Source organism: Aquila chrysaetos, chromosome 6 (assembly GCF_900496995.4).
Source record: "Aquila chrysaetos chrysaetos chromosome 6, bAquChr1.4, whole genome shotgun sequence".
NCBI lineage: Eukaryota > Metazoa > Chordata > Aves > Accipitriformes > Accipitridae > Aquila > Aquila chrysaetos.
The window spans coordinates 35,654,659-35,678,581 of record NC_044009.1 but is presented as its reverse complement, the minus strand read 5'-3'; the positions used below and the strand labels follow the sequence as shown (position 1 = coordinate 35,678,581).

At 66.9% G+C, this 23,923-nt stretch overlaps 3 protein-coding genes across 13 annotated transcripts in view; 2 read left to right on the top strand and 1 right to left on the bottom strand.

Annotated features, from left to right (window-relative positions):
* The window catches only part of SPEG (striated muscle enriched protein kinase), a 40,016-nt gene extending 28,484 nt beyond the window's left edge, over positions 1 to 11,532 (top strand). For all 6 annotated transcript variants that reach the window (XM_030017932.2, XM_030017930.2, XM_030017929.2 and 3 more), the window contains 23 exons: positions 706 to 818; positions 1,029 to 1,197; positions 1,281 to 1,374; positions 1,712 to 1,912; positions 2,072 to 2,132; positions 2,332 to 2,409; positions 2,547 to 2,719; positions 2,824 to 2,850; positions 3,093 to 3,245; positions 3,460 to 3,502; positions 3,598 to 3,666; positions 3,799 to 5,983; positions 6,095 to 6,247; positions 6,321 to 6,437; positions 6,519 to 6,686; positions 6,967 to 7,089; positions 7,283 to 7,447; positions 7,625 to 8,303; positions 8,396 to 8,635; positions 8,708 to 8,931; positions 9,369 to 9,444; positions 9,698 to 9,847; positions 10,149 to 11,532. In XM_030017932.2, coding sequence (XP_029873792.1) covers positions 706 to 818; positions 1,029 to 1,197; positions 1,281 to 1,374; positions 1,712 to 1,912; positions 2,072 to 2,132; positions 2,332 to 2,409; positions 2,547 to 2,719; positions 2,824 to 2,850; positions 3,093 to 3,245; positions 3,460 to 3,502; positions 3,598 to 3,666; positions 3,799 to 5,983; positions 6,095 to 6,247; positions 6,321 to 6,437; positions 6,519 to 6,686; positions 6,967 to 7,089; positions 7,283 to 7,447; positions 7,625 to 8,303; positions 8,396 to 8,635; positions 8,708 to 8,931; positions 9,369 to 9,444; positions 9,698 to 9,847; positions 10,149 to 10,356 — 5,669 coding nt within the window. In that variant the 3' untranslated portion in view covers positions 10,357 to 11,532. The remainder of the gene's footprint in view (positions 1 to 705; positions 819 to 1,028; positions 1,198 to 1,280; positions 1,375 to 1,711; positions 1,913 to 2,071; positions 2,133 to 2,331; positions 2,410 to 2,546; positions 2,720 to 2,823; positions 2,851 to 3,092; positions 3,246 to 3,459; positions 3,503 to 3,597; positions 3,667 to 3,798; positions 5,984 to 6,094; positions 6,248 to 6,320; positions 6,438 to 6,518; positions 6,687 to 6,966; positions 7,090 to 7,282; positions 7,448 to 7,624; positions 8,304 to 8,395; positions 8,636 to 8,707; positions 8,932 to 9,368; positions 9,445 to 9,697; positions 9,848 to 10,148) is intronic.
* A 935-nt stretch (positions 11,533 to 12,467) lies between these two features.
* Positions 12,468 to 17,275, top strand: GMPPA (GDP-mannose pyrophosphorylase A). 4 transcript variants are annotated; one of them, XM_030018991.2, is made up of 14 exons: positions 12,468 to 12,582; positions 12,654 to 12,751; positions 12,863 to 12,966; positions 13,366 to 13,558; positions 13,729 to 13,788; positions 13,938 to 14,068; positions 14,205 to 14,219; positions 14,806 to 14,940; positions 15,118 to 15,215; positions 15,329 to 15,375; positions 15,473 to 15,565; positions 15,657 to 15,825; positions 15,916 to 16,012; positions 16,955 to 17,275. In XM_030018991.2, exons 1-14 carry the CDS (start codon positions 12,540 to 12,542, stop codon positions 17,052 to 17,054), a joined length of 1,383 nt encoding a protein of 460 aa, XP_029874851.1. In that variant the 5' UTR covers positions 12,468 to 12,539; the 3' UTR covers positions 17,055 to 17,275. The 4 variants fall into 4 exon arrangements, with proteins under 4 accessions (XP_029874851.1, XP_029874852.1, XP_029874853.1 ...); XM_030018992.2 differs by lacking the exon at positions 14,205 to 14,219; XM_030018993.2 differs by having other exon boundaries at positions 15,916 to 17,275.
* Positions 17,276 to 18,132: 857 nt separating this feature from the next.
* Positions 18,133 to 22,857, bottom strand: LOC115342945 (rac GTPase-activating protein 1-like). Of its 3 annotated transcripts, none has more exons than XM_030018221.1 (16): positions 22,773 to 22,857; positions 22,456 to 22,658; positions 22,233 to 22,369; positions 21,930 to 22,008; positions 21,679 to 21,732; positions 20,987 to 21,064; positions 20,570 to 20,690; positions 20,139 to 20,299; positions 19,750 to 19,911; positions 19,507 to 19,602; positions 19,233 to 19,434; positions 19,052 to 19,157; positions 18,759 to 18,891; positions 18,581 to 18,683; positions 18,357 to 18,474; positions 18,133 to 18,281 (listed from the first exon to the last, which is right to left on the bottom strand). In XM_030018221.1, the coding sequence occupies exons 1-16, from the start codon at positions 22,855 to 22,857 to the stop codon at positions 18,227 to 18,229; spliced, it is 1,893 nt and encodes a 630-aa protein (XP_029874081.1). In that variant the 3' UTR covers positions 18,133 to 18,226. The 3 variants fall into 3 exon arrangements, with proteins under 3 accessions (XP_029874081.1, XP_029874082.1, XP_029874080.1); XM_030018222.1 differs by having other exon boundaries at positions 18,581 to 18,891; positions 19,233 to 19,239; positions 19,321 to 19,434; XM_030018220.1 differs by having other exon boundaries at positions 18,581 to 18,891.
* Positions 22,858 to 23,923: the final 1,066 nt, after the last annotated feature.

Genomic DNA, 23,923 nt, shown 5'->3' with positions numbered 1-23,923 from the left:
ACATTGCCCCGCAGGGTGGCACTGCTCCACGGTGCTCACGTGCCATGGGGGCACTGCCCCATAGCATGGCACTGCTCCTCAGTGCTCCGTACTTGTATGCCATAGGGATGCTGCTCTATAGGGTGACAATACCCCACGGGGCTGAAAAGCCATGAACCATGCGTTGATAGTGCTGCCCGGTGTCCCATACCCATATCTGACTTGGGTAAAAGTGTCCCATGTGCCCCATGACCATGTGCATGGGGTGGCACTGCCCCACGGTGTCCCTCAGCCATGTGCCACGAGTGGCACTGCTGCAGGGTGTCCTATATAAGTGTATAATGGGGTGGCACTGCCCCACAGTGCCCTATGGCCAAGAGCCATGGGACACACCTCCACAATGCCCCCCAGAGGTGTCATGGGTGGCACTGCCCTACAGTACCCCATATGCATATGTAGCGGGGAGATGCAAACCCACAGTGGCACTGCCCCGTGGTGCTCCACACCAGTGGGTGACTGCCCCACGGTGCTGCAGGCACATGCCAGTGGTGGCCTGCCCCGTAGTGTCCCGCTCCCGTGTCCGTTGGGGTGGCACTGCCCCATGGCACTTCATGCCCCTATACCATGGGCTGGCACTTCCTCGCAGTGCCCCACAGCCGCACACCCCATGCCAGTGGCAGGGGGTTGGCACTGCCCCATGGTGCCCCGTGCCCCGACTCTTGGCAGAGGCACCGCGCTTTGAGTCCATCATGGAGGACATCGATGCCCAGGAAGGGGAGACGCCGCGCTTCGCCGTGGTGGTGGAGGGGAAACCGCTGCCAGACATCATGTGGTACAAGGTGGGCTGGGACCCTCCACCCCCTTCCTGACCCACAGCCCCCCCAGACTCACGCCCTCCACAGCCTCACCTGGGTTGCTGTGTTGGGGCTTTGGGGTTGTGTTCACCCCCGATGACGCGGGATGCGCCCCGTGCCCCATCCACGGGGAAGGGGTGGCAGGAGCTGTTCAGGGATGGGACGACACCCCCCTGACGCCCCTGCCACCCCCAGGATGGGGAGCTGCTGGAGGAGAGCAGCCACCTGAGCTTCGTATATGAGGACAACGAGTGCTCGCTGGTGGTGCTGGGCGCCGCCGAGCCCGACAGTGGCGTCTACACCTGCACGGCCAAGAACCTGGCCGGGGAGGTCTCCTGCAAGGCGGAGCTGGTGGTGAGGGCAGGTACGGCCGGCCGGCCCCCCGGCCCCGGGGGACAGAGCCCGGGTGCCCGGCTTGCCCCCCGCCAGCGCCTTTCCTTCCCCCAGCCCAGCCCGCTGCCGATGCTGCCATGGAGGAGGATGCGCTGCACAAGGCGCGACGCCTGACCGACTACTACGACGTGCACGAGGAGATTGGGAGGTACGGAGCCGCCGCCACGGTGGGCAGCGGGGCACCCTGGGCACCACAGGGACAGGGGTGCTGGAGCCAGGCTGCACCGTGGGGCTCTGTCCCTCGGGACTGAGATCCTGATGTGCTGGGGCTGCTCTCAGCCATGGTTGGATGCCCTGGTGCCGGCTCAGGGTGGGGAGCCGGGGCAAAGCCAGGCCTGAGCTCTCTCCATGGATGGTCCTGGAAGGCTGCTGGGGCTGCGGGCAGCTCCCTGCAGAGCAGACGCCTGCCCCAGCTGCTCAGGGAAGGGGAGGTCTCCTGCTCCCCCACCTTCTTAGCCCCCCTCGCCCCCATTGCTGAATTGCAGGGGGGCTTTCTCCTACCTGCGGAGGGTGACGGAGAAGAGCAGCCGGCTGGACTTTGCCGCCAAGTTCGTCCCCGGGAGGACCAAGGCCAAGCAGTCGGCACGGCGGGAGCTGCACATCCTCTCGCAGCTGGACCACGAGCGCATCGTCTTCTTCCATGATGCCTTCGAGAAGAAGAACGCCGTCATCATGGTCATGGAGCTGTATCCTCCGGGTGCTGCTCTGGGAGCGCGTGGCACGGGGGATGAGGGGAGGCTTTTGGGGGGGGGGGGGGGCAGAGCAGGTGCGGACGAGCTGTGTGCCCAGGAAGGTGCAGGACACATCAGGGCATGGAGTTTCTGTGCTCCTTGACTGGGGCCCAGCTGCGCCGAGGAAGAGCTGCTGGACAGGATGGCGAGGAAGCCCTCGGTGTGCGAGTCTGAGGTGGGTGAACCCTGAGGGGGGCAAAGTGATGGGGGAGGGAGGGAGTCTGGGGACATCGGGGTCTGTCCCAGCCCAGAGACGTGCAACACTCATTGTATCAGCCTAAAAAGGGGGCTACAGCCCACACCTTCCTCTGCACAGGGCCAGCATGGGGCTGACCCGTGCTCAGGGTGCCCACCCTCCCTCTGCTCTCTCGCAGGTCCGGTCCTACATGCGGCAGGTCCTGGAGGGGATCTGCTACCTGCACCAGCACAGCATCCTGCACCTGGACATCAAAGTGAGTGGGGGGCTTTCTGGCCCCCTCCCTCCTGCCGTGCTGCCGGGGGGCTCAGTCCTGCTGACGGGGGACATCCCTTCCCTGGGGGGAGCCCCTGCCTCCTGCCAAGCTCCCCTCCGCCCCGCACTGTCTTGTAGCCAGAAAACCTCCTGATGGCAGATTCGAGCAGCGAGCAGGTCCGGATCTGCGACTTCGGCAATGCACAGGAGCTGACGCCCGAGGAGCCGCAGTACTGCAAGTATGGCACCCCTGAGTTTGTGGGCCCCGAGATCGTCAACCAGAGCCCCGTCTCCAGCGTCACCGACATCTGGTAAGGGTGGCCCCGGGGTGGATGGTGGGCTCCCCGCTATGCCGGGAGAGACTGGGCGCCTCGGAGGCTCATGCTGTGCAGTAACCGCAGTCTCCTCTCCGCAGGCCTGTGGGGGTCATCGCCTACCTCTGGTAAGTGCCCCGGTGGGCCCCCACGGGAGGGACACCCTTCCCACCCCCTTACCACTTGCAGCGCTGGGGCTGTGGCCATGCACATTGCTCCTTGCAGACTCAGCCTCCTCCCCAGCTGCTCTTGCCTCTACCCTCCCCATGGCACTGGGGCTGGGGTCCAGGGTCTTGTTCTTGGTCCCCTGTATTTGCCATGCTGTTCCCCATGTCCCCACGGCCCGATGACAATGTCTCTTCCTCGGCAGTCTGACGGGGATCTCCCCCTTCGTGGGCGAGAATGACAAGACAACGCTGATGAACATCCGCAACTACAACGTGGCCTTTGAGGAGAGGATGTTCCAGGGGCTCACCCGGGAGGCCAAGGGCTTCGTCATCAAAGTGCTGGTCAATGACAGGCTGTGAGTGCTGTGGGGTCCCCGGCCCCTGTGCCGCTGGTGTGAGCCTTGTGGTCAAGGGAGGGTGGGGACCCCCGTGCATCGGGGTGCCCGAGGGCAGGCTGGCTGCACAGCCCTGCTGGGGTGCAACACGGGCAGCCAGACCCTCCTGCCTTTCCCCCGGCTGGCCAAAGCCCCCCAGCCCGGGCGGTTCTTACCTGGTGGTGTCGGTTCACAGGAGACCCAACGCGGAGCAGACCCTGGAGCATCCCTGGTTCAAGGTGAGCCTCAGCAGGGACCCAGTGCCCGGCGGCAGCGGGGTTCCGCTGAGCCTGCTATAGGCTCTGTGGGACACCGCTGTCCCCTCGCCCCACAGACGCTGGCCAAGGGGAAGGTCATCAGCACCGACCACCTAAAGCTCTTCCTCTCCCGTCGGAAATGGCAGGTGAAGGCAGGAGCTGGGGAGGGAGGGGGGCAGGCAGGGCTGTGTGCTGGGCAGGATGGGGTGATGTGCACTGGGCAGGATGATGCCGTGCCACCCGCCCGGGCCTGATCCAGCCCTCTCCGCCGGCTGCAGCGCTCGCAGATCAGCTACAAGTGCAACATGGTGCTGCGGCCGATCCCGGAGCTGCTGGAGGACACGTCCAACCACCTCTCCATCGCCGTGCCCCGGCACCTCAAGGAGTCACCGGCGCTGTCATCCTCCTCGGACTCGGATGACCTGGACGAGCTGCCCTTCATCCCCATGCCGCACCAGGTGGAGTTCTCTGGCTCCCGCATGTCGCTCAATGAGATCCCCACAGACGACGAGGCCATGGGGCCGTCCGAGGGGCCGCGGCTGGAGGGGGTCACGTCGGGGGACGTCTCCGCCATGGAGTGGCAGAGCCAGGGCACGGGGAAGCCCGGGGTGGCCTTGGGGAAGCGGCCGAGGGGCGCCGGGCCACGGCGGCCATGCGCAGATGTGGAGGCACCCGGCTCCTCCGACGAAGAAGCCCCTGAAGCCCAGAAGCGGCCGGAATACCCCCGCAAAGCCATGAGGAAGGGCTCCAGCCTGGAGTCCCCGGGAAGTGCCCGGCGGGGAGAGCTGAAGAGGGGTGGTTCAGCCGACAGCGCCCTGCTGCTCCACCAGCCTCCGGGGGCCGAGGAGGGGGCCGAGGCGGGACGGGACCCCCGCCGGGCCCTGGCCAAGGCGGCCTCCATGGAGCTGCCGCGGCGGAAGGGGACCTGGGGGGAGGACGATCATGCCCAGCGCCTGGAGCTGATGCGCCAGCGGCTGCTGCGGGGCAGCTCCGGGGACGGCAAGGTCAGCGGTCTGCGGGGTCCCCTCCTGGAGACCCTGGGGGTCGGCCCAGACAAGAAGGTCCCGCGGCCGACCCGGTTGGAGCCGCCGGCGCCGGCGGTGCCACGGCTTGTGCGGGCGGCCTCCAGCGAGGCCACCTCGCCGCGCCTCCTCCCTGCTGAGCATCAGCTGCAGAAGAGCAGCTCCTTCAGCCACGGGGACGCCGAGCCTGTCGTCCGGCACCGCCGCTCCGGCGCACCCCTGGAGATCCCGGTGGCCCGCCTGGAGGCCCAGCGGCTCAAAGAGTCCCCATCGCTCTCAGCCCTCTCTGATGCCCGGCCCCCGGCGCCGCCGGATGCCCCTGGCCCGCTGACACCCCCCGTGGTAGAGGTTGCCGTCCCCCGGGCTCCCGCCGCCAAGGTTGCCTTGGGGAGGAGGCGCGTCCCTGAGGAGCGCAGCCAGCCCGGGGCCAGCACGGCCACCACCACCATGGGGAAGAAGCCCATGGCCAGGGGGCAGGAGGAGAAGATGCCCACCAAGGCCACTGGAGCCAGTGGGGAGGGAGCTGCCAGGACGGGAGCACCTGCCCCACCGCAGCCCCCAGTCCCCGGTGCCCAAGCCCCCAAAACGTCTTCCTACGCTAAGGTCATGCAAGCCATGGGAGCTGTGCAAGGTGGGGAGCCAGCTACCGAGGAACCCCCCCGGCCCCTGCTGGCCACCCCCACCGAGCCCCGCACGCCGGCACCAGCACCAGCATTGAGGAGGGAGGCGAAGCCCACCGGCTCCTCCAGTTCCCTGCTCATCCAGGACATCGACTCGGAGGAGGTCTTCGAGGCCAAGTTCAAGCGGGGCCGGGAGTCGTCGCTCAGCCGAGGGCTGAAGCTCCTCACCCGCTCTCGCTCCGAGGACCGGCACCTGGCCAGCCTCCCGGCCCCCGACGAGGGCATCTACCGTCCAACGCCGGCCGGCGTGCCCCTGGAGCTGCGCAGGGACCGTGCCACCGGGCTGGCAGCCAAGTCCAAGTCAGTGCAGGACCTGCACGAGGTGGAGAAGGACCGGGGCTTCCTCCGGAGGATGTCCGTGCTCCTCAAGCGGACCCCGCCTGCCGAGAGGAAGAAGAACAGGGGGGAGGATGGGGGCAGCGAGACCCCATCCAGCAGGCGCCGCTTCTCCTGGAGCCTGGCCCTGGGTGGCTCCAAGGAGCGGAGGGACTCGGAGAGCCTCAAGTCGGAGCCGGGGGGCGGCGGGGAGAGCGAGTCGCCCGTGGTGGCCGTGCGGAGGAAGATCAGTGCCACGGTGGAGCGGGTCTCTGCGCGGCTGCGCAGCCTGTCGGACGAGCGGCCGGAGGGCGAGGGGCCCGGGGAGCTCCGCCGTGCCAGCTCTGAAGGGGAGAGCCTGCAGCCGGGGCCCCCCCCGGCACCCGCGCCCTCCTCTGAGTCCCTGCGCTCGGAGGGCAGCACCCGCTCCTCTGCCTCCACCAAAGGTGAGCGACGAGGGGGGGTCCCACCGGCACCCCGTGGCCCAAACACCCTGGGCATGGCAGGCATGGCCATCCCGGCTTGGCCCTGCTCTCAGTCACCTTGGGTGCCCGCAGGTGGGGGTGAGAGCCAGAAGCGGTCCCGCTGGGAGCGCTGGGGGCTCTCGCGGGGCAAGAAGGAGAAGATGGCCTCGCAGCCCAGCATCCCCTCCAGCCTGCTGTGGGAGGAGGGACCCGCCACCGGCCGGCCACATGCACCCAGTGAGTCGGGTAGGTGCAGCCCCCAGGATGGGATGGCGGCTGTGTGTCACTGCCCCAGCCTGACCCCACCTCTGCTTTCCAGATTTCCCCCCTGTTTTCCACATCAAGCTGAAGGACCAGGTGCTGCTGGAGGGCGAGGCGCTGACCCTCTGCTGCCTGCCTGCCGGCAGCCCGACCCCCAGGATCCTCTGGATGAAAGGTGGGGGGCTGCCCGCGCTGCCTCGGTGAGTGGGCGCCGGGGGAACACTGTAGCATCCCTCTCCTCTGCTCCCCCCTGCAGACAAGAGGTCCCTGCAGCCAGACAGCGCACTGAACGTCATCTCCTGCAAGGACGGCCGGCAGATGCTCACGATCACCAAGGTCTCCAGGAAGGACGCGGGGCTGTATGAATGTGCAGCCGCCAACACCCTGGGCACGGCCATCAGCTCCTGCACACTGGCTGTGGCACGTAAGGAGGCGGGAGGGGGACCTCGGGGGACAGAGGTGCTGCCCCACGGGGAGAGAGCACGTGCCAGGCACAGAGCCCGGGGCTGGGGACCGGTCGGAGCAGGTTATTTGAGCTCCGCTCTCCACATCTACAAGAGACTGGGACTTTTGAGGGGGGACAGGCTAGTTTTGCATGGGCACTTCCAGCATCTCTGAGCCCACGTGTTGCGCTGCCCTCACGCCGCAGCAGCTCTGCCCTGTCCCTGACTGGTCACCCAGCCCACGCTGCCTGTCCCTCGCAGGGCTCCCCGGGCGGCCGGGCACCCCAGAGATCCCCCAGAAGTACAAGAACACGGTGCTGGTGCTGTGGAAGCCCGCGGAGAGCAAAGCCCCCTGCACCTACACACTGGAGCGCAGGCTGGAGGGTACGTGGGGCTGCCTCCCATCCCCCCGGGGGCCGCAGCCGGAAAGATGGGCTCACACGGGAACACCAATCCAGGACAAAAGTGCCCAATGTCCTTGCTGTCCCCTGGGGCTTGGTGGGGTCCCGGGTCAGGGGTGGGGGACAGGGGGCTGCCCCAGGTCTGCTCTCGCCTCACCTTGCTCCGGTGCTGGCAGGGGAGCACGAGTGGAAGATCGTCAGCACTGGCATCGCCGACTGCTACTTCAACGTGACGGAGCTGCCCCCCGGGAGCGCCGCCAAGTTTCGGGTGGCCTGTGTCAACAAGGCCGGGCAGGGGCCCTACAGCAACCCCTCGGGGAAGGTGCACCTCGAGGCAGCGGGTGAGCAAGCCCTGTCCCGCGGGCGTGGGGCAGCTGTGGGGCTGAGGCCTCTGGGGTGCTCTGGGGGTCCTTGAGTCCTGGGGGTCTTCTCCCCAGGGCTTTGGGGAACAGGGCACCACTTGCACCCCACTCCTGGCTTACCCCCACCTGGCTCATACCTCCCTTTGCTCCCCACAGATGCCCGAGCTGCCCCAGCCAAGGACATCGCTGTCGCTGTCCCTCTCCCCGAGAAGGTGGCTTCCAGCCGGTCAACCCAGACGCCCGTGGGGCAGCTGGAGCCGCTGGCCACGGGGGCCCCCCCCACACCGCCGCTCCACAAGCACAAGGGAGTGGTGCAGAAGGCAGACGGGGCAGCGCAGGCGGACGTCCCCCCGGGGGTCCTCCAGCCCCCTGCACCGTGCGAGGAGGGGCCGCGGCCAGACCCCGAACTCCCACCCAACATCACAGTTTGCGTGCCCCCCGAGCTGATGTTCACCCCACCTCGGACTGTCACCTCGCCCCACACAGACACTCCCACCCAAGGCTCCCCCGCGCCCCCCACGGACACGTCCCCCCCACCCCAGGCTCCATCTCCTTCCAAGTTCTCCCCCACTTCCCCAGTGTCAACCACCCCCAGCTCAGCCCCCACGCTGTCTCCCACCCACAACGCCGCGCCCACGCGGAAGATGCCCCCCTACATGGTCACCTCCTTCGTCTCCATGCCCCCCGCATCGCCCCTCGCACAGGAGTCGTCCCACCCCACCCCGTCCTCCAAGGAGCCACCAGCTGAGAGTGGGGTCCCGGGGGCAAAAGACAGCACGGCGCTGAGGCAGGGCGTCCCCCAGAAGCCATACACCTTCCTGGATGAGAAGGCGAGGTGAGTAGCAGTGGGACGGGATGCTCTGCCGGGGGTGTCGTCCCCCCCCAGCACCCCACACTGGGGATGCTGAGCGCCGCCCTGTGCCGCAGGGGCCGTTTTGGGGTGATCCGGCTGTGCAAGGAGAACGCCACGGGGAAGCACTTCATGGCCAAGATCGTGCCCTACGAGGCGGAGCGGAAGCAGAGCGTGCTGCAGGAGTACGAGATCCTCAAGGCGCTGCACCATGAGCGCATCATGGCCCTGCACGAGGCGTACATCACCCCCCGCTACCTGGTGCTCATCTGCGAAAACTGCGCCGGCAAAGAGATCCTCTACAGCATTGTGGACAGGTACGGGCAGGCGCAGGGCCGCCGGAGACAGCTGCCGGCACGGGGCCGCCCACTGATGCCACTTGCCCCCAGGTTTCGCTACTCGGAGGACGACGTGGTGAGCTACGTGCTGCAGCTCCTGCAGGGCCTTGAGTACCTGCACAGCCGCCGCATCGTGCACCTCGACATCAAGCCGGACAACGTCGTCATCTCAGGCGTGAACGCCCTCAAGATCATCGATTTCGGCAGTGCCCAGACCTACAACCCCCTCGTGCTGCGGCAGCTGGGGCGGCGTGTCGGCACCCTGGAGTACATGTGTGCGTGGGGCACTGGGGGTGTGGTGGCATGGGGACGGGGACAGGGGCAGATCTGGGGCACGCTTGTGCCAGAGGTGTGCATGCGTGCCTGTGCAGCTGGGGGCTTGGGAATGGGGAGGATTTGAGATGTCCTTTGGGAAGCTGGGCGGGTCTTTTGGGTGCTGGGGGTGTCTGCTGAGGGTTTCTGTAGGGTTGCTGGGCTCAGTGGGAGAGTTTGGGTGCTGTGGGGCAGTTGGGGTATCCTTGGAAGTGCTGTGGTCTGTCAGGGTATTGGGGTGTCAGGGAGGGGTGCTGGAGGGTGCAATGGTGCAGTTCTGTGGCTGGTGGGGGTGCTGTGGGTGCTGGGGATACTGTGGGTTCTGGAGGTGCTGGGAGTGCCGTGGGTGCTGGGGCTGGGCCCCCCGGTGCGTATGACAGACCTGCTTCCCTGCCCACAGCACCAGAGGTGGTGAAGGGGGACCCGGTGGGCTCCGCAGCAGATGTCTGGGGTGTTGGCGTCCTCACCTACATCATGTAAGAGAAGGGGCCGGGTGGAACAGCACCCTGAGGTGTAGTCAGCCCCACCGAGGGCTCGGTGCCATGGGGGACACCAGGCTGGTGGTGGGCTGGGGGATGCTGTATCCCTGCAGACCCTTCCCAGCTGGACACGAGGATCGAGACACCCTGGCAGCTGTGGCTGTCCCAAACCAGGGATGGGCGGGTAGGGGGTGCTGGGTGCCCTCCCACCGCTGCACCCCAGCCTGTGCCACCCCCTCCACCCTTGCAGGCTCAGTGGGCGGTCGCCGTTCTTCGAACTGGACCCCGTCGAGACAGAGAACCGCATCCTGGCAGGGCGCTTTGATGCCTTCAAGCTGTACCCCAATGTCTCGCAGAGTGCTGCCCTCTTCATCCGCAAGGTCCTCGCTGTCCACCCCTGGTAAGTGCCCAGCCCAGCCAGGGAGGACACATGGCCCCAGACTGCGCCTGCGACCGGGCCAGGCAGGCAGCTGCCTGCCCCACGGGGCCCCTCCAGACATCATCAGTGGGACCCCAGGGCCCATCCCTGCTCCTGGAGAGGGCTGGGATCTCCTGAGCTCAGGGCCCTGGGATCCATCCCTGTTCTTGGAGAGGTCTGGGACCCCCCTGGGTCTTGCAGGGGAGGGGTGGTGGCCAGGTTTGGGAGGTGCAGCAGCGGCAGGCACCCTACGGTCCCTGACGCGGCGCTGCCCCTGCCCCAGGAGCCGCCCCACGGTGAAGGACTGCTTTGCCAACGCCTGGCTCCAGGACGCCTACCTGATGAAGCTGCGCCGCCAGACCCTGACCTTCACCACCAACCGCCTCAAGGAGTTCCTGGTGGAGCACCAGCGGCGCCGTGGCGAGGCCGTCACCAAGCACAAGGTCTTACTCCGCTCCTACCAGGGCAGCCAGCCGCCGGGGATGCAGTAGCTGGTGCCTCGGCCGCGGCCGCAAGAGGCCGAGGAGCCAGAGGAACATTCCAGGGGCCGCAGGACGGGGCGGCCGAGGAGGAGCCGGGACGTGCCGGGATGAGCCCACGGACCTCACGCGCCGCAGCCGGGGATGCTGGCGGCTGGCATCATTTTGGTGGTGCCGACAGAGAGGGGAGGTGCTGCCCCAGCCGGCCCGGCGGTGGGGTCCGGCAGCAGGCGGGCGGCAGGAAGCCTTGTTGCGAGGAACTGAGAATGTGGCAGAGGGTCAGGAGAAGGATGGGATGGGGACAGGGGGCCAAGGGAAGCCCCAGGAAGGAGAGGGAGAGACACCAGCACGCCAGCCAGCCCTGGCCACACGGGTCTTGTCAGCCGTGTGCCTTACGCCGCAGCCTGCAGCTGCCCCCGGCCACGGCGCGGGGGGTCCCCGCGCCCCCTCCAGTTTGCACGCCACCGCCCGAGGACTGAGGCTGCTCCAGTGGTTCCTGCAGAGAGGGGCCCGCTCGCAGCCCCCTGCCCCCCCCTGCCAGCCGGCACAGCCCTGGTCCTCACGGCTGGGAGTGGGGGCCACTAGCCCCCCACCTTCCACTCCTCCCAGCCCCGGTCCTGGCAAGCGGGTTTGCGACCCCAGGACCGATGCCGGTGCCTTCCCCGGGGCTGTCGGTTGTGCCCCACGTGGGAGCGGGGGGCTGGCCGGCATCCCTCCTTTTGCAGGGGGGGCACCCACGTGCCACGCACACCTCCTGCGCCTGCTCAGGCCGACGCTGCTCACGCTCTGCCTGCCCAGCTCTGGCCCTCGCCCTGTGCCCCGCTGCCTGTCCCCAGCCCTCCCCCTTCCCTGCACCCCTTCCCACCCGACCCCCCGGTGCCACGGCACAGCCCCGGAGGTGCTTTGCTGAGCCCCGCACCCCTCTGCACCCCCTCCCCGGCTGGCAGCAGGATGCTCCAGCGTGGCCGGGGTGCCCTGGGCAGGGGGGGACGGGATGGGGGCAGCCGTTGGGCACCCACCTTCCAGATGCTGCTGTAGCAATAGGGCTTTATTTATTGACTTTGGGGAGAAGGCGTCTGCCCGTCCCCATCCCCGTCCCCTCCTCTCTGCCGGGCTCCGGAGCCGCCAACGTCCCCACGGTTTGGAGCAAGCAACGCGCCAGAGCAGCAATAAAGACCCTGAGCAGCCGGTCCCGTCTCCGTGCCTCGCTGGGAGGTGGGGGGGGACGGGACACGGCAGAGCAGCCCCCGCCCGCCACCCAGGGCTTCGCGCCTCGGGAGGGTCCCGTCCCAAAATCCAGGGACCCGAAGCCAGTAAGACTTCCAGGTGGGGCCGGGCTGGGAAGGGTGTCGGAAACTTGGGGAAGGAGCCAGGAAAGCTGCGAAGCGCCGGGGCGGGGGCGGGGTGGCGGGGTGGGTGGGCTGGCTCACGGGGTGCTCACGTCATGGAGCGAAAATACCGGGTGCTGGAGGGGCCGGCGGCGGCGCGGGGCAGCCGGAGCCGGGCCCCTGCTGGGGACACGGCGGGTGCAGGTGAGGGGCACCCCGCGGCGGGGACCCGCCCCCCCCCCGCGCTATAAATACCCGCTGCCCATATGAGGCCGGGCCGGCCGCGCTGGCGGGGGCTGCTCCGGTTACAGCCCGGCCTGACCCCCCCCTGTCCCCCCCCCGGCTGCACCCACGGGCTCCTCGGTGCGCACACGCACCCCCGCGCCCGCAGCGCGTGCCTGCGCGGGTGGGCGCGGCCACACGCGTAAAGGCTTGTGCCCACGGACCGTCACGCTCTCACCCTGACACGCGCGCGCGCCTCTGCCGGCACGCGGCCCCCCCGCCCCGCCCCGCCCCGGCACCGTGCCGCCCGTCGCCCGCCCACGCAGAGGCACGACAGCCCGCGGTGCCGCCCACGGCTGCACGCGCCCCCCGCCTGCGCGCCCACGGCCGGCCCCCTTTGCCCAGGCCGGCGGGCACGCGCCCGCGCGTTCCCCTCCTCCCGCCGCTGCGGCGCCCCCTGGCGGTCGGCGGGGCGTCCCCCGGTAGCGCCGCCCGGCGCGGTGACGCTGGGGGGGGGGGGGCGAGAGCCCTGCGCGCTGACGTGTCGCAGCCACGTGTGCGGAAGCGGCGGGCGGGCCGGGGGAGGTGGGAGCGGCGGTGGAGGGGACGGGGCTGCGGGGGCCGCCGGAGCGGAGCGGGGTCGAGATGCCGCTGAAGGCGGTAATCCTCATCGGGGGCCCGCAGAAGGGTAAGTGCGCCGGGCCCGCGGGGCGTCCCGCCGGCGCCGGGCCCCGCCGACCCCCTCCCTCTGCTCCGCAGGGACCCGGTTCCGGCCGCTGTCCTTCGAGGTGCCCAAGCCGCTCTTCCCCGTGGCCGGGGTGCCCATGGTGCAGCACCACATCGAGGCCTGCGCCAAGGTACGGGGGGCCTGGGGTGGCTCGGGGGGGGGGGGGCGGCGGGGCTGGGGGGGGCCAGGGCCGCCCTCCCCACGGCCGCCCTCCCCACTCTGCCCCCTCTCCCCCCTCAAGGTGCCCGGCATGAAGGAGATCCTGCTGATGGGCTTCTATCAGCCCCACGAGGCCCTCAGCCGCTTCCTGGTGTCGGCGCAGCAGGAGTTCAAGATCCCCATCAGGTGGGCAGGAGACCTCCCACCCCCTCCATGGTGGCACAGGCTGGCTCAGCCCCTCACCCGCCTCCCCCGGGGTGGCAGCCCCCAGCCAGCACCCGGGCGTTGGGCAGGTGGGCACTGTCCCACCACAGATGGGCACAGCTGGCCTCCCGCATCAGTCTTGCCAAATTTCCCTTGCCCTGGGCCCTGCCCTGGCTGGTTCCTGCTCCAAAGATGCCTCTCCAGCACAGCTCCAAGCTGCCGCAGCCTCCTTACCCTGTGCCAACGTCCACGTGAGCCCCACTGCTGCACGGCAGGATAATGTCTCCAGCCCCTGCCAGCCCATCTCTCTGCCCTGCTGCTGGTTGGTGCTAACAGACACCCGCTTCCCTAAGCCCTCGCTTTTCCCTGCTTGGCTCGCAGGTATCTCCAGGAGTACGCAGCGCTGGGCACGGGTGGTGGCATCTATCACTTCCGAGACCAGATCCTGTCAGGTGGTGCTGAGGCCTTCTTTGTCCTCAACGCGGACGTGTGCTCAGAGTTCCCCTTGCAGGAGATGCTGGAGTTCCGGCAGCAGCACGGGGACGCGCACAGCTTTGTCATTCTGGGTACCACAGTGAGTGGCAGTGCTGGGGAGCAGAGGAACAGCAGTGCTCTGCCGTGGGCTTGTCTAGAAGCCAGCGGCTCCTGCGGTGGATGAGTCCCTGGGTGTGAGCTCTGGGTTTCATCTGCTCTGCATTCGCATGCCCACTGCTCCACCATTGCTAACACGTCCTTGCTTCGCAGGCCAACAGGACGCAGGCGCTGAATTATGGCTGTATCGTGGCAAACACAGACACGCAGGAGGTACTGGAGGGCCTTGGGGAGCCGGGCACAGTGTGGGCAGTGGGTGCTGCGCTGCCTGTGTGGGCGCATGTTCCCAGCGTGCCACAGCAGGCATGATGCCAGGTGCAGGGGCTGCATCCCGGGACTCACATATTTTCTTTTGCCTCCAGGTCCAGCACTACGTGGAGAAGCCCAGCACATTTGTCAGTGAGATCATTAACTGTGGCATCTACCTGTTCACGCCTGCCATATTCCAACACATCGGTGAGGTCTTCCAGAGGAACCAGCAGGAGCTAGTGCTGTGAGTGCCTCTCTCTGCCCCGCGTCCTTCCCACCCCACTGCTTCCCAGGGCTGCAGCGGCACGCTCATCCTCCATTCTTTCTCTATCTTCTCTCTTCCTCTGCCATCACTTACTTGTTTCCTGGTCCTGCACCAGCTGTCCTTACCTTGGGTAAGTCTCCCTCTGTGTGTGCACTGGCTGCTCTCCAGGCTGGATCGTCCCTAGTGGTAATGCGTGCTTTCCTCCCTGCTCTAGGCTGCTTTGCAAGGCTGCTCTTTCCTCTGCTCGTCTCCTGGCCAGCTTGAGACTCCCCCTCTCCCTTCCTCTCCTCCCACCCCATCCTCATTCAGCTCCAGACAAGGGGCTGAGCAAGCCTGGGAATGCTCCGCTCCCTGCTCCGGCTCTTTGCACTAGTCAGCCTGTCACCTGACATCTCTGCCACCACCCAAGCAAAAATCCAGCTGGGCAGAGCTCTGGAACAGGGCCAGGATCTGTCACTCATACACCCATCTGGACTGGGCAGGGCTCTTGCACCATCAACTTCTGGCTCAGAGCTTATTTCAGCTGGCAGAGCCCCCTCCCTCTGGGGCTCAGTGGGGCTGGGCAGGCCTAGCCTGACAGCTGGGGCTGTCCCCACCTTTGGGGAGAAATCCATGTTTAGGTAGGAGTCTAGGATCACCGTAGCCCCCAGATTTGGGGGAGGTAGCTCTTGGGGTCCCTGGCTGAGGCAGGTGTCTAACGGGCCTCTCGCTTGCAGAGAGGAGAGCTCCAACGGCTGGCAGCGTGCTGAAGTGATCCGGCTAGAGCAGGACGTTTTCACGGCGCTGGCTGGGAGTGGCAAACTCTATGTCTACAAAACTGATGGCTTCTGGAGCCAGATCAAATCAGCAGGGTAAGGTCTAGAGCTAGAGCTGGTGCAGCAGGCGCATCAAGCAGTCCGTACCAGAGATGGGAGAGGAGGGCGCCCAGGCAGGGCCCTGGGGGTGGGTGGGGTGCGCTGAATTCAGAGCCTCCTCTGCCCTGGTAGTGCTGGAGAGATAATAACAATCATTTGCTTTTCCTCCCCCAGCTCTGCTATCTATGCCAGTCGCCTTTACCTGAACCAGTACAGCAAAAGCCACCCAGAGAGGCTGGCCCAGAACAAGGCTGGAGGCCCTATCATCCGAGGTACCCCTCTGATGCACCCCACTGCCTTGAGGGCTGCCCCAGGACCTCCCCTGATCTGAGAGGTGGGTGCTTCTGTGAGCTGCCTCCCCTAATGCAGCTGCCTTGTGTTGCAGGGAATGTGTACATCCACCCAACAGCCTCCATCGACAGCACTGCAGTGGTGAGTGCAGGCCTGGGGGACCCCGTGGCAGGGCGATGCTCGGGGGTGCTGAGGGTGCCGTTGTCCTCAACCCCATCACCTCCCTCTGTCCTCACAGCTGGGCCCCAACGTCTCCATTGGGGAGGGGGTGACGGTGGGAGCTGGTGTGCGAGTGCGAGAGTCCATTGTCCTGCACGGCGCCTCACTCCACGTAAGTAGGGTTTGCCTGCGAGTGTGGGTGTCAACCCCCACCCCTTCCAGGGAGGCAGCAGCACCCTTCACCCCCCTCTTCTTCACCCTAGGACCATACCTGTGTCCTCAATACTATCGTGGGCTGGGACAGCACCATCGGGCGCTGGGCCCGGGTTGAAGGAACACCCAGTGACCCCAACCCCAATGATCCCTATGCCAAGATTGACAGCGAGACCCTCTTCCGGGACGGGCGCCTCACGCCATCCATTACAATCCTGGGTACATCCTACCCGCACCCAGATGCCCTGGCCCTGCGCAGTGGCGCAGAGTCTCTCCCCTCCTACTAACCCACTCGCACTCTCCTTGCAGGCTGCAGTGTCACCATCCCTGCTGAGGTCGTTATTCTCAACTCCATCGTCCTTCCTCACAAAGAGCTGAGCCGCAGCTACAAGAACCAGATTATCCTGTGAGTCAGCTGCTCGCTGGGTTGGGAGGGGGCCAGTGCCAGCCCCCCACTCCCTGCTGTGCCCCACCACAAGAGCCTGTGCTGGGGCTTCACCTCCTGGGAGGTTCCCAGTACCCCCAGAGATAGGTGCAGGCCAGGAGCCCTGCAAGTGCCTGACTCCTTCTCCAGACAGACATTAAAGCTGGTGAGCATCAGCCTCGTGTGCTGCTTCTCTTGCAGCCCAGGGACCAGCCCTGGGGCAGGGTGAAGGCTTCAGGGACAGCATGTGGCCCTGGCACCAGGCTGCATGCCTATGCAGAGGCTGTTGAGGGAGCACTTGCTGCCTGCAGCATCTCAGGTGCTGAGCTTTGGGTGTTTCTCCACCAAAGGGCACTACCAGCACGGTCTTGCCACCCCTCACCAGGCTCTCCCCTGCTCTGCAGAAGCTGCTGTCTGCAACTCCCTGGAAGGTCTTGGCCCATCTCACAGGCTGGGGAGCTTTGAACGTGCCCATCTTGGATAGGCAACCCGTCCTGCAGGAGCCAGTTGTGAGGATCTCAATTTCAGCACTGTGATTTGGAACAGCCTGAGCTGGGCTCCTGCCTACTCCTGGGAAAACAGAGCAGCACCAGGCTGTCCTAAGGGCATTGGCGCACAAGGGCTGGGTTGGACAGGCAGGCTGCTGGCCCTGGAGGGAGCTGTAAAAGCACCCCTTCCCCCAGCACCACCTCCACCCCCAAGGGCTCTGTATGAGCTAGGAGAGCTCCTGTCAGGCTGAGACCTGCACAGGCTGCCTAGGTAGGGCTAAGGGTGATGGCAGCAGGCTGCACCAGCATGAGCGTAGCTTGGGGGGTTCACTGCATGTCTCCCCTTGCACCAGCCACATCCACAGGGCACCTCTGTGCAGGTGGCAGAGATCTACCACCTCGCTCTGTCTCAAAATTCTGTTTTTATTGAAAGCAGCTTCCTGCTGATCCTGGCAGCATTTGTCTACAGTAACCAACACTGCCCTTTATCCACTTACCTCCCTGTCTTCGCCTCTGGTTTTGGAGCTCTGTGCTAAAGCCCTGCACTCCACTGAGGGCCCCATCACGCCTCTCACCTTAAGCAAGGCACCGCATTAGGGATTCTCCATCTATCCAGTACCACCCCAGCTCGATGGATTTGCAGTAAATCCTTGCTCCCAGCCCTGTGCCTTCCTGTACCAGTTCTCCTGTGGTCCTGGGCGAGGATTAGCTGTTCCCTGGCTTTAAGCACATTAAACTCCTTCAGTTTTGCCTCTGCCTTGGATGTGCTAATTTCCTTGCCTGCTGGTGAACACCCCTGCGCTGGGGGAAACTGAGCCAAAGTACTTGCTTTCAGGATTGTACATGAATTTTCTCCCGTGTCCCACATCTGGCCTGGCTTTTAGTACAGACAAAGGTTTCTCAGCTGCTGGACGTGGCCCTAGGGCAGTTCTCAGCCCTGTTGTGCAATGCCCCTTTTCCCCAAGTTCCCCTTGTAGTGGCTGTCCCCTGTGCAGAGTTATCTGGGTGACAAGCCCTTCCTGAGCCCTTGCTCCATTACAGCTTCATCCAGCTTCCCCCTCTTGGAGAGAGCGAGCTGTGCATCCCAGCCCTGCTTGGACTTTGCAGCTCCAGCGGTGGGGCTGGAGGGAAGGAAGGAGTTAAAGGGGCCTCTGCTGAGGTGCCAGGAAGTCTGGAAATGCTTTAAGGTTGTCCTGCCCTGAGCAGCAGCAGCTCTGATTACTTGAGGCCAACATCTGGGCTGAAAGAGGGGCCTCCCGCATCCTGGGCTCCAGGGCAGGGAGAGCAGGGCTTCAGCTAGGGCAGAAGGGGGCTCTGCCTGCCCTCCCCGCCCAGCAAAAGCAGAGTGTTTGGGGAGCACTGCTAACCCTTGCTGTCAGTACAGCTCTTGTCCACTGCACAGCCAGGCTCCATCATGCCAGTGAACCCCGAACGCTGGGACCTGGCAGCAGCAGGGAGGGACAGACAGCAGCCACAGCCAGGCTCGTTTTGCTGCAAACATTTAATACAAACCTGCCCCTAAGTACAGCACTGGGGCAGTGTCCCCACCACCACAGCTGGGCAGAGCCAGCCCTGCTCCCCAGTCCCCAGGGAAGCAGAGCAGGGCCTGGAGCTCGGCACCACCGGCCCACAGGCAGCTGCCTGGTCCCGCGAGCTTTGTTCCTCCTCCAGTGCCAGCTCTGTGCCCCCAGGGAGCCGCTGCCGCAGGCTACAAGGGAGAAGGGAAGAACCGGCCCACCACCTTCCTCGGGGCCGGCCCCTGCCTGCGTGGGGAGAGATGAGTCAGGGGTGCAAAGCGAGCTCCCTCGGGCCCCCCACCCACCCGCGGCAGCACTCACGGGGGCCGGGTGGCTGTGCCCACGCAGCTCCGCAGGGTGCTGGGGAGGCAGCAGGTGCCAGCTGGGCTCAGCTGGCCCGGCTTGGGCTCCGGGGAGGCGATGGGATGGAAGAACGGCTCTGCAGGACAGAGAGGGGGACACCTATTGTACCCCAGCCCAGCCAAAGGCACCCTTCAGCAGCCACAGGGCAAGGGCAGGGAGGGGCCAGGGCTCCCATGCCTCACCACGTTCACCTCCTGGGGCTGGTGTTGGCACCAGGTTCTCCTGCTCTGTCCCCACGAAGCCTCTCCAGAAGTCAGGTGGCAGCGAGAGGAGCCGAGCCACCACCTGGGCAGGGAGGGATGGAGTATGGGGATGCTGGCAGCACCCAGGGTACACCCCACGGCCCAGGGATGCCCTCACCTTGGACTGCCGCGGTGTGTCCTCCATGATGGCGAGCGGCGTGGGGTTGGCCGAGCTGTGTCCCACCAGTGTCGGACCAAACACACGGGACAGGTTGAGCACGTCCATCTTGCAGTCGGGGCTGCGCGACACCCTGCGAGGAGGGACAGACAGTGTGAGCACACTGCCTGGCCAAGGGGCCTTTCATCCTCAGCCCGGGTTCCCCACTGTGGGGCATGGAGCCTGGATGAGGGGCAGAGAGCCAGGAGATGGGGACAGGCCCAAGAGAGCCCCTGCCAGGATGAGCCCCTCACCTGAGCAGATGCAGCATGAGGAAGGCCAGGGTGTCCCTGTTGGCTGGGGGCAGCTTGCTCACCACGTGGCACAGGGCTGTGCTGCAGGCGGCATCGTCTGGGATGTCTGTAGTGGCACCGTGGAGCAGTGTTAGGGGAGAAGCAGCCCCTTCCCTTCCCAGCTTGGGACCCCCCCACTCACCAGCAGCCTGCAGAAAGGCAGGGTGGAGGCTGAAGGTGACCAGTGGTTCCTTGAGCCCCCGCAGAAAATCCTTGAGCACCCCACACACCACATGGATGTCAGCCACGCTGCTGAGGGCAGGCAGCGCACCTCCAGCCCGCAGCAGCCTCCGCTTCCACTCCCGCACCAGCTGCTCCGCACCCGGCACCCGATACAGCCCTGTCTGGGGCACAGGGAGAAGGGCTCAGCCCCGTGGGGACCATGGCATCACTGCCTCCACCGCCCCGGCCCCTACCTCTGTCAAACCTCGCGTCTCCACCTCGGTCACACACTGCACCACCAGCGCGGGCACCAGGGGCGGCGTGGGGGGGGCGAAGTCAGCCAGCACGCCCTGGGGAGGACAATGCCGACTCCCGCTCTGTACCTGCCACCCAGCCCTGTGGCCGGGGCAGACAGAGCCCCAGCGTCCCAGGGCCAGCAGCCCAGCAGCCCCACAGGGACACAGAGCAGCCCCCGAGCACTACCATGCCCCCCTCACCTCACGGGGCCAGGCGTGGCGGTGAGGCCGGGGCGTGCAGAGGCTGGGGCACTGCTCCCGGCACTTGGGGTGCAGCAGCAGCTGGCACTGGCGGCACTTGACGGCAGCCTTCCCGAAGCGGATGCGGGAGCCACAGACGCTGCACGGCTCAGGGCGGATCACCTGGAGAGAGGGGAGCAGGATCAGGGCCCCCACTTCTTGCAGATACCCAGTACCACTCCTTCATCCCTCCCAAACCAGCCCCCACCACCTCCATCCATCTCTTGTGCGTGCAGAGCTGGGGTGGGGAGGATGGCGGAGAGCTTTGCCCCCCTCCCCAGACCTGGTCCCCCTACCCAGCTCCTTTCTCCATAGCAGCCAAGAGGAGGGAGAGAGGCTGAGACACACACCGTTTTGGAGGTGAACTGGTGCTGGAGTGGTGGGAAGCCCTGTGGAGGCGAGGGGAAGGCATCTGGCGCTGGCTGCCCCACGGAGCTGCCCTCGGTATGGCTCTCCTGCCCCAGAGCACGGCAGCCTGGATCCTCACTGGTGCCCCACACTGTGGTCAGCTCTGCAGAGAGAGGAGGCAGTGGAGGGGGCCCCAAAAGACAAACCACCCCAGCTCCCAGCTGGGATGTGGGGAGGCTTCCCACCTGCCAGGGAGCCCCTGCAGCACCCCAGCTTCCCTGGGACAGTGGCATCTGGCATGTCTCGAGGACCCCAGTACTCCCATGGTAGAGACAAGCATCCCCCAGCAGATCCCCTCCCTCCCCTGTAATGGAAGCACCCTGAAGCTGGTCCCACACCACCCATGAGTCCCCTCCCTAGCCCTTCCCGTGACCTGCACGCGTGGAGACACGATGACCCTGGCGAGAGCGGCGTCGCGGCACCAGAACAGCAGGCAGGAGGCTGCCAGCAGGGCCTGGAACCTCTGCAGGAGGGGGCACGGAGGGGACACTCGCCTGCTGAGGTGGGGGGCAGTGAGAACATGCCTGGCTGCAGCCGCACAGTGCTCCAGCATCTCCCCATGAGCTCTGCTGTGCCTGCTCTCTGGCCCTGCTGTCCTGCACAGCCAGGGATGCCATCACCATGGGTACAGGGGGATACAGGTTGCAGGGCACAGGCACCCAGAGAGGACAGCTGAGCACCCCCAGACCCCACAGCACCCACAGGACTGAAGGTTGCGGCATTGCCGTCTGGCACTGGGGCAGCCCACACACCCCATCCCCACCCAGGGCGCACTGGGGTCCCTACTCACGGTGTGGTGGGGTGCCACAGAAGAACGGTGCCGCTTCGCCACCACCACGGGGCCGATCTGAGGGGCCAGGGACACGCGCTGGGGACAGAGCAGATGGGGTGAAGGGTAGGCAGGGACCCCCTCCCTGAGTCTGCTCCCCGCCCCAGAGCACCCGAGCCAAGTGGTCTCAGCCCCACAGAAGGTCTCAGTCTCACCCTGCCCCACAGCATTGCCTGCCCTACACCAGGCATCACGGGGACCCAGGCCCCCCACCTGGGTTGGAGCCAGCCCAGGGGCTGGGGGAAGCCAGGCCAGGCCTGCAATGCAGAGGTGTGAGCAGAGCGGGGTGTGGGATGCCCGCACGTGGGGATGAATTATTGAAGAGTCCGGCTGGGCCACAGTGGAGGGTAATGGAGTTTCTATTGATCGCAGGAGGTTTGCTGAGAGACAGCACTCCTAGCCCAGCATCCATAAATTAAACCCCCTGCCAGGCTCCTTGCAGCCTCCTGTGCTGGGATGGAGAAGTATCTGGGTGCACTAACCCTGCATGGGCCAGGGCCAGCACCCCAGCCCAGGCCGCTGACCTGTATGGGTAGAGGGTCCCAGGGGCAAAGTGCAGAGCAGAGCCGGGGGATCCTCACCCATGCAGAGGCGCAGACCCCACCTCCACACTAGGCCCCACGGGCTGCCACATCCCAGCATTTCCCTCGTACCTGCCTCTCCTGGGCTTTGCGTTTCAGGGTCCGCACCACGGTCATATCAACATCCTGAAAGGCAGCGGGGAAGCTGAGGGCTGGCAGGGCTGCACGGGGCCAGATACACCCCCAGGATCCAGCTCCAATGGCAGCCTGCCCCTAACCATGGCCATGCAAAGGGGCTGCCCCACTGCAGGAGCGGGACAAAACTACGCCCTCACTGCTGGGGAGAAGCTGAACCTGGGGACTTGCATCGGGTTGCTCCTTACCACATCATCCTCGGTGCGGTCGTAGCTGATGTCCGAGTGGGACAGGAGGGACTGGCATGACTCGTCCACTGCAGACGACCTGTGGAGCAAGCTGGGTGTCAGTCCAGCTGGGGCAACCCCCCCCCCCAGCCAGCACTTACTCATACAGCTACTCCTGCGAGCCCATGGGTGATGCCTCTGCAGAGCCCAAGCACCCCCCTGCCCAGCTAGCCCCTCGAGCCCAGCAGAGGTGAGGGGGAGAGGGGCACAGCCAAGCCCAGGGCTGCCCGAGGGGCTGGGGCGAGGACCACCAGCCCTGCTCACCTCCTGCCCGATGCCAGGGCTGTCCCGAGGCGGTGGCCAGCCAGGGCCCTGAGGACAGAGCACTGCTCCCGGCTCAGCACCCCGCTGCCCCATGGCTCCCGCATCAGGGACTCGAAGACCAGCTGAAGTTTGCGCTCCTGCGAGCGAAATGAGGTGGCAGTGAGCTGGCTGAGGTCCCCAAAGCCAGCCCCACGCAGGGTACCCCTACGGCCAGCTCCCAGACCTGCTTCTCCAGCTCAGCCTCTGCCCGGTGCCGCTTCTTCATCTCCACCTCCACCTGGTTGCGGGCGTGCTTGAGCTTCACCTCCAGCGCTGCCCGCTCGGCCTCCACACGAGCCAGCTGCTCGCGGGCCCACCGTCCATCCTGCTCCAGGCGGCAGCATCTCTGGCGCGTCGCTTCGAAGCACTGAGCAATCTGGATGTAGTCTGGGGGCAACACAAGCGGGTGGCCAGCCGGGATGGGGGCCGGTCCCCAGCCCCCGCTGGCCGCAGAGCCGGGGGTCCCTGGGTGCCCCAGGCCGAGGGGCTGCGCGCACCCACCTTCCTCCACGCTACCGCCGAGCTCCAGCAGCTGCAGCGCCCGCTCCAGCCGGGCCAGGAGCCGCCCGCAGCGCTGCCGCAGCATCCCGCCGCCCTAGGACGGGGTGAGACACCCCCCCCCCCCCCGCAGCCAGGCAGCACGACCCCCCCTTCCCAGCCCGCCCGGGGATTCGCTCCCCAGCCCCCGGAGCTCCTGCCCCGCGCTCTCCTCCGGCCGCCGGGATCCGCCGTACGCCCCCGGGACGGCGCAGGCTCCGGGGGCGAGGGGCCCTCCCGGCCGGCCTATGTGGGCCGGGGGCCGGGGTGGAGCCCGTCCCGGCTCCGCCTCCGCCTCCCGCCGCCACCGGGGCCCCGACCCGCCGCCCCGACGGCTGCCGGCTCGGGGGAGCCCTCCCGGGAGCCTTGGGCGTGGGGTGGCCCGGGGTGCGGGGCGAGAGCCCTGGGCAGGACGAGGGTGCCGGGTGGGGGTCGCCTTTGAGGGAGGGTGGGTGCCCGGGCACCGGGCGTACCTGACGAGAGCACCTGAGGGGTGCAGGCGCAGCGGGTGCGGGGCGCTCTGGGGGTGCAGGGGCGTCGGGCGGGAGCACCGGGCGTGGGGTGCGCTGGGGGGGTGTAGGGTGGGGTGCGGGAGGGGGGCTGGCTCCCGGCACCGCTTCCCCCAGTCCCGCTTCCCGGGAGCGGCGCGGGTGGGAGCCGGAGGGGCCGGTGTCCTTGTCCGCTGTCCCCCGCCGCTGTGCCCCGCATGCAAACCGGCGGGCGGGGGCGGTGGGGACCCCCCAGCACCGGGGCTCCCGGCCGGGGCCGTGTCCTGCAGATGGAGCCACCTCCCCGCCTCAAAGCCCAGCCGCTGCCCGGCGCTGCGAGGGTGCTGTGCCCCCCGGGGTCCCGCGTCCAGGGGCTCCCCGGAGCAGCCCCCAGCCCCGGGCCCCCTCCCTGCCGCAGCCGCCAGGTCCTGGTGGCCCTGCGTTCTGGCGGGGGCTCCGGGCGGGGTTGCGGGGGGCCCCGGTGAATGGCAGCTCCCCCTCCTCGGTGCCTGTCCCGACCTGCTGCGAATACCGGGAATAGCAGTGGGGCTGGCGGCAGGGCTGGGCGTGCAAGCCCGTGCACACACACACACACACGCACACACGCACACACGCTCGCAGGCCCCT